A 13,923-nucleotide genomic window follows, 5' to 3' on the forward strand; every position below is an offset into this window, starting at 1 on the left:
TCTTACAGTTACGGAGGTCATTCACCAATGGCAACTGGACCAATGTGTGGGGTTTTCCTCAATTCTTCGCAGACTCGCTCTTTTAGCTGGTACATTTTCAAGAGTCATTTTCCACAATGGCGGTAATGTAAACAAAACAAGACAGTAAGGTACCAAACAGGAAATACGCATAATGTAGAGCAGATGTATAATTGACCAATCAGAGGCCTCCTTTCTCTCCTCCCTGCGACACTATCTGAGGCACTGTCTGCAGTCACCTACAATTTTGGGGAGGTGCACGAGAGTGTCTGCAGAAGGGGCGGGGATACCTACGTTAACTGCAACACTGTTTCTGAGCATAAAGGCCAATTTATGCTTCTGACGCAATGCCTCTTCAACCATCAAATCTGTCTCTGTCTCAAAAAAAATCTTGACTAAGCATCGGACGGTTGCAAACCCACGCAGACCTCAAGCGGAAGTGCTCAGACAAAAAGCAACTGTGATTGGTCCTTGGTATGACTTTCCAGCTGTCTGTGTGGTCGTCCTTCTCGATTCAGTGCCGGGGTGCGCCATCTTTAAAAACCCAAGGAACAACTAAATGGATAACTATGACGAAAGTTTAATTGGTCTTTTTGCCAACTCCATTAACAGAACATGTTCCTCTTCGATGTCTAGCAACTCTAGATCCATCTCAGTGACCGTGATATCTTGCTGACACGCCATTGTTGTTTTGGAAGATAAACACTCCCACCGGTGCCTCCAAAGTCATCATGACCATCCGTCGAAGTTCTAGTGACCATCTTCCAAAGATCCATCGACCATCCGCCGAAGATCTCGCGAGTTCTCGATTAGGCTCCCCCTTGCGCTTTTGCGGGAAACTGCTTTGCGTCCCTAGAAAGTCTAGACCGACAGTGCAGAAGCATACCAGCAAAACTGGTTCGCGACCAGACCCAAGCGACACTTGATGTGTGCGGTTGCAGAAGTCTAATCTGCCCTTAAGCCAGGGTTGAGACAGGCTGCTAAGTGCTAGTAGGAATGGAGACCAGATTCCTTTAGTTTCAAGGTTTACCATTTCCTTGAACTGGAACTTGTTTTGATTAAGCTGCATGATGAGACCTTCAGAGCTCTTTGCAGACTATATGTTAGTCAGAAAAACCTTGTCTATATCAGAACATTGAGCTGTGAGACATGTTAGGATTGTCTTGTTCTCATCTTTGCAAAGACCAATAAAAGTGCCAACGTAGTGATTACTATCGATCTCCTTTATTTAACTTAAATTCATTTCCTACAACACCAGCTTCAAGGCTCTCCTGAGAGAAGCCTCCTGCAGCATAATATTCCCTCGACCTTGGTAGGTTTGCATGTTTGTTATTTAATGGATTTGGATAAAAAGGGAGGCCATTGTAAAATTTCAATGGATTACAGAGAAATGTGTGGCTTTATTGTAATATAATATAAAAAACAAAAAATATGAGAATGTTTTGATAATCACTGTAGAAAAAGAGGGGAATAATAACCATAATGTTATTTTTTCATTACTTTATTCCACAGTATGTTCTTCCTCTTTGGAGATACTTTCACACTTGTCTCCTTGCACTTAAGTCACGGTTACATAAACAACACTGACACACTCCGACCTGGGTCTTATGCAACGGGGGAAGCACTCTGAAGTGAACCCATTAGGAGATGCTTTGCCTCCAACTTGTTTCAGACTTCTTGGCCGATGCACTCCGTTCTTTCTGCTACGGTCAAACAGGCTAATGCCAGATGCAGCTGGGTGAATGAAAGGGTCATCTCTGAGAGCAGGCTGACAGCAAACAAACCAGAGAAGAGGACACATTCAACAGGGTCAGGGAGAGATATTGCAAAACAAATGATTGCCCTCTGAACCCAACCCCGGAGTTTGAAACTCTAAACCCCTCTGTCATGAACCGGCAGGCTTGCATCCCAGCTGCACATGTGCAGGATGGTGAGGCTGCTTGAATGAGACGGGATCCGGCTCGTGTGAGCTTCAGTATCAAAAACCACTCAGGGTTCAGTTTGGTCAGGATGTCGTTTCACTGCGAGGCCTGAAAGCCTGAAGCAGCAGTTAGACTGAACGACTCAAAACATTAGTGGAGAACCTTGGAGGTATTCAGAGAGGGACGGAAACAAAGAGTAAAATAACCTCATTTCTATTGTCTTTTGAACTAAATAACTCTATAACAGAAACTCCCATATGTTTCACAGACAGATTTCGACCTCATAGATACAAATAAAACTGAACCAAATATGTATTTCTGACTGCAGTAGTGTCCGTTTTCACTCAGGGAAAACTGAACTTTCCGGTGTTAAAGTAACACAGATCAACATATAGAAGATTTTACAGTGAATTATTTTGACATCAGTCGACTCCCTGATTTATGTTGCAAATATTTTCAGGGCAAATTTTTGAGCAAATTTTTCATTTTCTTCCTTCATTTACATGATGCATTGTCATAATGATCACAAAGTCTCAATTTTAACAAACATAAAAAACAGAACCATCACAAAAACAATAACATTAAAGTCGTAGGGAAGCGGCTGTTCCAACTGTTGCATTTCCGAATTCTCCCAAGTGGTGCCCGACTTTACAGGAGTGAATAAAGTGAATGTGATTGGTCGTTTATCAAGGGGGCGGGATTGTTGTGGCAGAAGTTTCGCAAGCAGGTTTGACTGTGGCCGGTTTGTCAGAAGCATCTTGCTAACCAGTTAGCAACTTAGTGCTAGTAGGTTCCCAATGGGAAATTCCATTGGGACCAAGTAGCACTAAATTGGTGACTTAGAAACGACACTGTCAAGGAACGCTATGGACAGAGGAAACATGCAAGAGGAGGAGAGTTTAGTGTCAAGAGGTCGTGGATGAGTCTCCTCCGTCATACATTTTTTATTTAGAGGAGGAAAAGCGGGGACGAAGATGTTGTGGAAGAGGACGCCAGGGCAGCAGAAGCTTGGTTTGGTGTAGAAGGCTTACAGCCGTACATACTGAGCCCTTGCCTTGCAACTCTGCCAGTTCTGTTAGCTCTACGCCTGCTGAAGACACAGACGTCCATCCCCGTGAACACTGGGACGGAGCTCAATGGGAAAGTAAATGATTCTTATTGCTTATCTCAACCGTTGCGTATATTAGCTGCGACATATGAATCAAGATGCTTGACAGGAAAGATTTGATTGACAGATGACCGTTCATATATGATTGGCCGAATGGGGGTGTTCAGGCTGACGTATAACTAACTGGCCTGCATAAGATAACGAAAAAAAAAAGATTTTAAGACAGGATTTTTTTTTTTTTACAGAATTTTTTTAAACTTTGGTACAATATGGTCTGATAAAGAGTACATTTATATACATGTTTAAGCCAGAATAATTTGACATTTAAATATGATTGAAGGGGAGTGGCGGTCTAGTTGTTAGGGCATAGGGCTTTGAATCCTGAGGTTGTGAGTTCGATCCCCCACTCCCACAGACTGTCACTCTGGGTCCCTAAGCAAGACCCTTCACCCCACATTGCTTCCCGGGCGCCGCACAATGGCAGCCCACTGCTCCCCAAAGGGATGGGTTAAATGCAGAGAAGTAATTTCCCTCTGGGATAATTAGAGTATATAAAATAAAATAAAAAATAAAAAAAGTGATTTCCCTACGACTTTAAAATTCCCCGAACATAAAGATCAATGCAAATAGTTTGGAAATGCTCTGATACTGCTCTGATTTTTGGACAGTTTTCCACTTTTGTTTCAGTAAATTTTTTTAATTATCCACAAAATAGCTCTTTTTTAATTCACATATTATTGCGTATTGTGTGTTTTTACTTTGTTTAGTGTTTGGTTGCTGGGATCTTGTTAAAGGTCTAATACTGACACCCAAAGACATAATGTGGCAGGATTATTAGTGAAAAGCTTTTAGCTGGTAAAAATAAAATGTTTTAAATTTGAAACCAAACGTTTCAATGAGTATATCAGTGCAATTTCATGCACTCTATTGTTTTTGAATTTTATTTAAACCTATTGTGATATGTGTATATGGTGTCACGTGATTATAGCCCAAATATGTCGTGATATTAGATTTTCTTCATATCAAAGAAATCACATTTATATTGACTTTTCTACCTGCAACTAGTATTTTTTATTTTTTTTTTTTTTGCTGTACCTCTGTGGACAGATGGAGATATAATGTGTTTATGGTGAAATGTTAGCAGCGTTTGTTCCCACGCACCTGGAGTTCCACTCTGTGAGCTTGGTGGGAGGTAGCCGTCTGTAACCTGGTGTGACGGCCAAGGAGAGCCTCGGGCTGGCCACCGAGAAGAGAAGCTGGAAACCCACGAAGCTGCCAGCCACCACGCTCAACTCTCTCGTCTCCATCACTCACCTAAACAGGACAGGAGGGGAATGGGGGGACGGGGAGTGGGTGAGGGACAGGGAAACGGGGTGAGTGATCCACATGGACAGGTCGGGTTGATCGCTGTCAGTCATCCTGGGCAGCGGCGGCAGAGAAACCGATGTGACGGCGGCAGTGCTGAGGGTGAAGGTGCACCCTGAGTTTTCACCAAATCCACAAAGCAAGACAGGAAAAGGACAGAGACAAGAAGGGGAAAAAACAAAATACACGTATCAACTGAAAACATGCAGGTGACAAAAAAAGCTTTTACTGAGTTTTAAAGAAGAATGTTAAATGAGTGTTTCTGAACACAGCAGGCAGAGCAGGAGCTGGATATAAGGAATAAAAGGTCTGTGTTCGGCACATTTGGAAAGAGGATTACAGCGACTTGTTTGGGACACACCGAAAAAATCCCTGAGAAGAAAACAAAAGACTCTGTGTAAGAAAGGAAAGAGGATTTTTACTATGAAGCAACTGCTTCAGCTCACAGGAGTTTGCAAAACAAACTGCAGTTTAGTTCAGCGAGGCTGATCTTTGGTCCTCCGGTTCGCTTTAAACCACCTGGGCATTAAAGCGCCCTGCTAAACAGCTCATATGACTCTGTACGTTCATGTTAAAACCTAAAACTTAAACAGTATTTAAGCAGGATTTTCTGGGATTGACCAAGAGAAAATTGGGCATAATTAGGAAACCGTTTTCATAATAAAAGCGCCTTACATCTGAAACTCTATGGACTATAATATATGATGGGATTAAGGAGGTTCACCTAACTGCAGGGAAACCAAAAACATAAAGCCAGAGCAGCATTGGAGAGCTTTAGATGTGGGGTGCCCAACAATCTAATCAAGGAATCAGCCATTTGACACAGAGATTAATCCAAAGGTTGCAGAACTGAGCAACTCTAGTCCTGGAAAAAACTGGTTTCGATTAGAGCATCATTATGTCCGACAAATACTCTGTCATTTAACATCGCTTCAATTTAATTCATAATCTCTCGCCTACATCTACATGCAGACGATCAAGTTAAGAAAATGTGAAAAAAGATGAGCAGTATGAACATTTTGCAAACTGATGCACACGTTTTTGTCTTTTGTTGGCTTTCTGACTGCACTGCAAAGAGTGAAATCTAACCAAATCTTACCATCTTAGATCTAAAGCAGAAAGTCTCTCTGATGTTGTCAAAAGATAGAAAATGGAAAAATATATTCTATGTTTTTATATCTTTGTAGTTTTGCCTTAATTTCTGCTGTAAGTAGGTCACATTTTTAGCTGATGGTACTTTAAAGAGTGTGTGCAATTATTGTAGGTAATGACTCCATCCATCCATCCATCCATCCATCCATCCATTTTCCTTTAGGCTTATCCCAGCTGGGATCACAAGGGGTGGTGGTGCCCATCTCCAGCTCTCAATGGGCGAGAGGCGGGGTACACCCTGGACAGGTCGCCAGTTGCCGGGCAACACAGAGACAAACAGGAAAAACAACCATTCACTCACACACTCACTCCTAAGGAGAATTTAGAGAAGCCAATTAACCTAACAGTCATGTTTTTTGGACTGTGGGAGGAAGCCGGAGTACCCGGAGAGAACCCAGGCATGCTCAGGGTGAACATGCAGAAAGACCCCGGGCCAGTGTTCTGTCAGATCAGTGTACCCCGTCAGACCAGCATACTCAGTCCATATGCATGGGAATTATACCTGTAGTTTATACCCGTTTATCCCTTTAGGTTTGTATGAAAATACACTTTAAACAGGGTTTATACAGAAATGAGGTACTCTAATTTAATATTTTTTAATACTCTTTAGTGTTGGACTGATACCGATACCACCATCAGGCGGGGCCCTGATCCAGCATTAACATGGTGGTATTGGTGAGTACCAACAAATAGGGCACTGATAACATTTTTAGAGCCAAAATTTTATTCAACTATTGTCGCCCATTCCAGGTAGGCAATAAAAAGTTCTACTGGATTCACTTTGTATTAGTCCTTTTCCTGCTTCACAAAGGTAGGCAGCAGCTTGACAAAGCCATGATGGCAATTATTTTACATCCTAGTAGTATTACAATCAACCGGAAGCAGTTCTGTGCAAACACATAGAGCAGGAACCTATTAAAAAAATAAATAAATAAGTAAAGCATTTTAAACACCACTGCAATCGCATTTAATAAATTTTAATGCAGCGGAATGCAGCAATGACCAGCGGAAACCCTGTTTAGCTACCTCGACGAGCATGTATCCCTTTAATCATGTACAAAAAATATATTTAAGGTCAGATCTCCATAAACTTCAAAAAACACCAAAAAGTAAGTAATTAAATTGTTTGTTTTTTTTGTACATGACTAAAGGGATACATGCCCATCAAGGTAGTTTAAAGTGTATTTTCGTAGAAAAATCAATAGATAAATGGATATTGACCATGCATATGCTGATCTGACAGAATCCCCGGAAGGTCACAAGTTAATTACCAAATTAGTTGACGATTATTTAAAAATCTATTGATCACTATTAGTCCCATAAATTGTTTCAGCCCTATTTTAGATGCATTCTGATATTAGTTACTTGGCATACATCCATATCGGAATGAGACATCCCGAATTCCGACAATAACATCTATTCAGATTCGTTTTCCATATCTCCTCACTTTAAATCTTTTCCAAATTTCAAATCTAAAAAAAACACTTGCAATAAAACTGTGCAGGTAAGACATGTTCTGACATAGAAACTGAAAGGTTACTTTGGTTTAGCTCTGCTGCATATTTTAGTTCTAAATAGTGAAATTTCCTTAAGGGCCTTTCGTTTGCCACAGGCAGGGAGGGATTCAGATTTACCAAGATTGTAATACAGCTAATTTCTATATCCTTGCAGAATTTCAAGCATTTGAAAATGGTTTGAATTGTTAGCTTTGTTTATTTTTTTCACTTTAAAATGCAAAGTTGACATAAATATTAAGCCTCCATAAAAGCAGGAAACAATCTGGTTAGCCATTTATGGCAAAAAGGTACTAAATTGACCACATTACTATAAACTGAGGCCATTATGAACACCACAGATCATATGTGTCGCTGTCAGAAAGGTTTGCTTAAAAATGCACAGTGCTCTAATTGGGGAAATCTGTTCGCTTTCACTGAGGGCAACAAACTGGAAGTTTGTCTTTGCAAAAAGTGAAAGAAAGCAGAAGGAGAGAGAGAGAGACGCGTTGCTCTTGTGAACTTCAATGTTTCTGAAACAACAGCGGAGAAAATTGATCCTCCAGTCCCTGGTGCTGACACTGTGCTCTCATCAGTTTCTACAGCTGCTTATGTTTAAGAACAAAACTATCGATTCACCAGACGGACGCATCAGGTTGACTTCTTCCCTCTCCGTTTCCCAAAAAGACTAACATGAAGTGAGCGCGGCTGTGTTAGCCTGTGAATGTAAAGATGCTGCTTGAAGCGTCTCAAAAAAAATAAGTCTATTTCTGTCATCAATCGAAAACAATCCTCATGGTCTGAAAGTTTTATTCTGTTGGAAAGAAACCCTGCATCCAACACAACAAGGAAACAAACCAGAGATTGCGGCGCAAACTCTTCTTTCCTTCAGATGGAGTCCAATAATCAGCTCTCACTTGGGTTCAGTGTTATCAGATGTTGAAACTTTCTGCGTCGCTGCTAATCTGAACTCTCGCTTGCTGCATACCCCGAGCTTCTGATTAAATCCACCAAATTATGCGAGTTATGTAAAATCTAATTACTGCTGACAGATTATACTGTGCAAGACAAAGGTTACAGTGAGCGGGCAGACACGGCGGGTGAACCTGATACAGCGCAGATATGTGGAGTTGTTCTGCTTGCAAAGCAATCTGAGGGGGTTAACCGCTCAGACGCACATGACACTTTGTGGAGGTAATCTACACACATGCAGGGATTTGCAAAGGTATTCAGAAGCCTTGGATATGTTTTCCTCCATTTTTGTCACATTATAACCACATATATCCATCTATATTACTGGGTTTTATGTTTTAGACCAACACACTGGCATTTCATCTGTTAGGCCTCATCTGACCATAGAAACTTGTTCCATGTTTGCTGTAGGACTTGTGAGGATTATTAGTTGTCGTGTCAGTAGGTTAACCTACCTGAGTTACCACGAAACAACCCCCCCAGTCTGCTTCTCATATATAGGGTTGTAACTATAGATTACTTTAGTGATGAATAATTACCTTGTTTTAATTAATAAATCAATCATAAACAGTTAGAAACAGACTCCATGAGGATGGTATGAGGGCCCAATATCTAAGGGTTGTGCTCACAGCCCAACACTGTGCAAGATGCTTGGCATTCGCCAGAGAACAACATCCCTACATTTTCCAACAAAAGATCTTTGATTTGAAGACAAGATGGATAGTTTACATACAATGGATAGAGCCATAGGAGGACAATAATCAATTGCAATATAATTCCATTCACAGTTGTTGAATGGAATTATATTGTAATTCATTATCAATTGTACTATAATTCCATTCAACAACTGTGATATTACATTTTCTATATGTCAATATGAATATACAGTTAGCGATTAAAGAATTTGTCACTGAACGATCTTAAATAAGCTAGATTTCTAACATTAAACTGGAGTTCGCTGGTGAAGATTCTCAGTCATTCAGGTCATAGTCATTCCAAAAAAAGAAAACATTAAGAAACAATTTAAAGAAATCCACTTTGACTTTGTTTCCAAGTTTGAAGACGTTTCACTTCCCATCCAAGAAGCTTTGTCAGGTCAAAATGTCAGGAATAGCGTTGAGTTTGAGGTTTTCTTGGGCTACTGTATAAAACCTCGAACTCACAGCTAATCCTGACATTTTGAATTAAAAAAGCTTCTTGGGTGGGAAGACAAACGTCTTCAGACTTGGAAAGAAAGGCCAGTGGATAATTTTTTATTTTCTTTTTTTTGGAATATATTAGAGTAGATCGACTTTGTAGAATAATTGTCGATTTGGTCGTGGGTTTTCTTGGCAGTCTTCTTCAGGCTTTTTTTTTCTATATCTTTATCCAAATGATATCATATTGATTGCGAATTATGAAATTTATTGTAATAAAATTATTGGCCACAAAGTCTAGCCCTTTATGAAGTCGCTTAGACACAAAATGGTCATTTTAAATGAAAAATGTGTGTAGTTGTACTGTTTTAGCTTAGTGATGGCTCTGATTGGGTTGTTCTTTCTGCAAATGGTCTGTTTTTCAATGCTTTCACTTCATTTACCACTATTTAATTGCTAATTTAATTAAACTTATTACTCACCATTTATCAGATTGATTTTTCAGCCATAGTTCATATTACATAAAGGGTTTCTAAATACTTTGCAATAGAAATAAGGAGCAGGTTAGTTTTTTTGCCATCAAAATAAGATAAATGCTGACATTACGCATAATAGGACCTTGGATTGTTTTCTTACACTAAACATAAATCATCTTCAAGGCAAATTGTCCTACCTCCTTACTCAAATCAAGGAAAATGCATTTATTTAAAGAAAAATGTACTTGGATTCCTATTTTTGCAACACACTCTAAGCTTCAAATGGTAAAGAGTTTTCTTTAATCGTGTGTTTTAGAAAATGTATGACTCAAATACACTACAGGCTTGGTAAAAAGGCAAACATTTACCAAAGCGTCATTTTTTTTAGCATCAAATAGCAATATTTTCTAATTGTGCTTCAGAGAATCACAAGAGGAATTGCTGCAGGATAAACCTGCCATTATTTAGAATTATAGAAATATTTCTATGCATAACTGTTGTTATATGAATAATTCCGTTTATTTATATAGCGCAAATTCACAACACGTCATCTTAAGGCATGTTACAGTTCACCAGATCAAACGGTCAAATTGATTCAAAGTTTTCTATCTAAGGAAAACCAGTTGATTGCATCGACTCATTGACTCGAAGACAATCCCTCACACTTAACATGCTTGTAGCGACAGTGGAGAGGAAAAACTCCCTTTTAACGGGAAGAAACCTCCAGCAGAACCAGGCTCAGTGTGAGCGGCCATCTGCCGAGGCCGACTGGGGTTCAAGGAGACAGAAGCAGAGTTACAAAAGGCAACTGCTAACCGGCTCCACAGGCAGCCCTGTGCAGGAAACACACAACCAGGCAGGCGAGCTCCGACCCAGCTCCCATGATCAAAACCTTTCATGTTTATTTTAGTTTTTTTTTTTCTTTAAGGAAAATATCAGTGAAACAACAAAAACTTGTTTAAACTGCACAAAACAATGGCCTCGATTATAAATTAAATGTTTAGAGCTCTTATAGTGGCTGATTATTAGACATTTGCAGAGACAGATATGATTGACGTTTGAGATTAGTTTCAAGTATCAGCCAATCACAGATCTCCCAAACATCATTGCCAATAAATCTATGCACCTCTATGTTTTAATCTCTTATACCTGGGGTGTCCAGAGCCACAACAGTCCGCTGTCTCTACCCGACAGCTGTGACTACTAACAAAGGTGGCACAGGCAACAGCAGTGGAGGAGGAGTTATGTGACCAATGGAGCAAAAAGTAATGATCATCTGTCCGAATTGTAAGTTAACACGGTTAGCTTGTATGAGCTATGAGAACAGCAACTTTTAAACAGACCATGCACAAGGAGAAATGGGCTTGTGGATGCTCTTGCACGCGTTTAATAGGCGTTTCCTTTTTGGAGTGGGTGCAGGGTTGTGCATGTGCATTTTTTTTTTTTAAATTGAAGAGGTCGGGTCTTTAAAAAAAATAAAAATAAAATAACTTCTTCTTCTGCACCGTTGGTCTGGAATTTCTCGGGACGTGCAGCAGTTTCCTGCCAAAGCGCAAGGGGGAGCCTATTGGAGAACTCGCAAGAACTTCGGCGAATGGTCACGAGAACTTCCTTTTGGCAGAGACCTTGGCATCTTTATATCATTTGTCTAAAGCATTGTACAAGTGGTTTTACCTCCGAACCTCCTCAATTAACCTTTCATCGTAGTTGTCCATTGCAGTTGTTCCTCGGTTTTTCAAAATGGCACCAAATCGAGAAGGACGACCACACAGACAGCCGGAAAGGCATACCAATGACCAATCACAGCTGCTTTTTGTCTGCGCACTTACACTTGAGGTCTGCGCATGTTTGCAACCGTCCGATGCGTAGTCAGGATTTTTATTTAGGTGCATAAATTGGCCTTTAAGGTACTCGATTCAGTGCCGGGGTGCACCATTTTTAATAACTGAGGAACAACTACAATGAACAACTACGACGAAAGGTTAATCTGTGTTTTTGCCAACTCCATTAAAAGAACCTGTTCCTCTTTGATGTCTAGCAACTCTGTATTCATCTCCGTGACCATAATATCTTACAGACGTGCCATTGTTGTTTTTGGAAGATAAACACTACCTCCGGCGCCGCCAAATTTCTGGAGACCATCCGCCAAAGTTCTTGTGAGTTCTCGAATAGGCTCCACCTTGCGCTTTGGCGGGAAACTGCTGTGCGTCCCTAGAAATCCCAGACCAACAGTGCAGAAGCATACCAGCAAAACTGGTTTGCGACCAGACCCAAGCGACGTTTGATGTGTGCAGTTGCAGAAAAATAAAACAGAGGGATCAAAAGCCTTGCTTAATTTAAAGTAAACAGTGCAACTTCCTAAAGCAGTCAGCCAATTTAAACCCACCTGATCCAAAACCCTGTCAGGTTCATGAGCAGAGCAGAAACTAGATCCACACCACAGAGTTATTGTACCCAGAAGCAGCTCTCCAGATTCCTGATCATATACGCATTATGAGCCTGAATAATTCATGGGCATCCTTCACCTGGCAGGCATGGCCCTCATCCCGCCCCGTAGGAAGAGAAGAGGCGGCCCGGGGAGCCTCCTCTGCGGCTTCCCCCCCACCCTCTCTTCTTCTGCAGGACCATCCTGCTGCTGTCAGCAAACCATGACCCCCCCACCACCACCACCCCCATATCGACCAAACATAAATAGTCCTTCAATTTCTCTCCCACCCCACCGTTTGGAAATCAGACTCCAGTCTACCGCATTGCTACACCAAACCACCGGCTTTGGACTTGCACAATACCCCCCCTCCCTCCCTCCTCCTGATCACACCGGTCCCCTCCAGCATGCTGGATCCTGACATGAATACTGATGCATAACGGCCGATCGGTGCCGCTTCAAAGCTGCCAGGGATGCCTACATCTTCTCCACACACACACACACAACACCCTATAACAATACCTCCACCTCCCTCCTCCACGATTTAAAGGAGTGCTGCTCATCATCATCATCATCATTCAGCTCAAACGAACCGGGAATATTCACCTGAAATCAGATTAAATCCACTAAGAAAAGCAGGGAGATCCTGCTGCGTGGATGCAAATGAACAACAAAGCGTTGAAGGCAGCCAAGAAAATGGCGAGATTTCTACGAAGGACCGCATCGGCAGCAAGAAACGCAGCTTTTTTATTATTATATATTATATTAAATTTAATGCGACGACTTGAAGGAGGTGTACGAGTGTATCTGAAACCGAACAACGGGATAAAGTTGCTGCTGGGGAAAAAAGGGAAAGGAGCTAGCAATAAAAACAAAACGGGATAAATAAATAAAAAGTGTTAAGAGTGTAAAATCGGGGCATTATGGAGGAGGTGGAGGTCTGTCTGTCTGTCTTACCTGCTGGCCGTGGCATAGGGCAGCGGGTGGCGGATTTAACCCGCCCCCCGTCCTCCAGCTGAAGCACCGGTGTTGTTGTTGTGGGCGTCTTCTCTCCACTTTCCTTCAACTTGACGTTAAGCTAGCGGTTCGGCTAAAGTCTACAGCAGCCCTCTGGTTCCTCCCGGAGACCCCCCACCCCACTCCCCCCAGGACGGCAGCGTCTCCCCGCTTCGCCACGCAGACAGCTCCGTGTCCGAACAGGAGAACAATGGCTTCTCCTACCGCCTCATGTCTTCGCCGCTTTGTCTTTTCTCCTTAAGAGTCCCAAAAGAAAAGTTTTTTTAGTCGCTTTATTTTGGCTCTGACAAGAGAGCGAGCGAGCCGTGACGTCAGCACGTACCCTCCCCAGCGTGCACACGCCCCCCTATATACGGGCTACACCCACTGGAGACAAAGGCTCCGGCTTTAATATGATTTATGGAGCTGAAAGCAGGGCTGGCCTCAGGTTGAATGGGGCCTTAGCAGAATCTGGTTGAGGGCCCCCTCCTACTCAAAGCTTCCTCACCTTCTTTAGTGTTTTATTATGATTTGGTTGAATATGAGCGAGGGGCCAAATTAAACCCTTTATAGGAAACTCAGTAAAAAAAATAAAATAAAATAAATAGTGTAATTGGAATCCAGGACAAGACCTTGTTACATTTGTAACATTCAAAAGATATGGATATCTTGGCAAAGATGAATGTCAATGTAATGATAAGAAACACCAACTTGCCTGAATATATTAAGAAAAATAGTGCTTCTATGAGAAATTCATGAAAAACACTCTTAGAGTGAAAGAAATAAAAAAAATGTTGGTACAACATAACCTTATAGCAGAGGTCTTCAACGTTTTTCAGGCCAAGGACCCCCAAACTGAT

General features: G+C 41.4%; 1 protein-coding gene across 1 annotated transcript in view; it reads right to left on the reverse strand.

Moving 5' to 3' along the window:
- The window catches only part of LOC107094073 (transmembrane protein 56-B-like), a 34,112-nt gene extending 20,701 nt beyond the window's left edge, over positions 1–13,411 (reverse strand). The window contains exons 1-2 of the mRNA XM_015389480.1: positions 13,025–13,411; positions 4,210–4,362 (exon numbers count right to left, since the gene is read on the reverse strand). Coding sequence (XP_015244966.1) covers positions 4,210–4,355 — 146 coding nt within the window. The 5' untranslated portion in view covers positions 4,356–4,362; positions 13,025–13,411. The remainder of the gene's footprint in view (positions 1–4,209; positions 4,363–13,024) is intronic.
- Between the last annotated feature and the right edge of the window lie 512 nt (positions 13,412–13,923).

Source organism: Cyprinodon variegatus, unplaced genomic scaffold (genome assembly GCF_000732505.1).
Source record: "Cyprinodon variegatus isolate N-32 unplaced genomic scaffold, C_variegatus-1.0 Scaffold462, whole genome shotgun sequence".
Classification (NCBI taxonomy): Eukaryota; Metazoa; Chordata; class Actinopteri; order Cyprinodontiformes; family Cyprinodontidae; genus Cyprinodon; species Cyprinodon variegatus.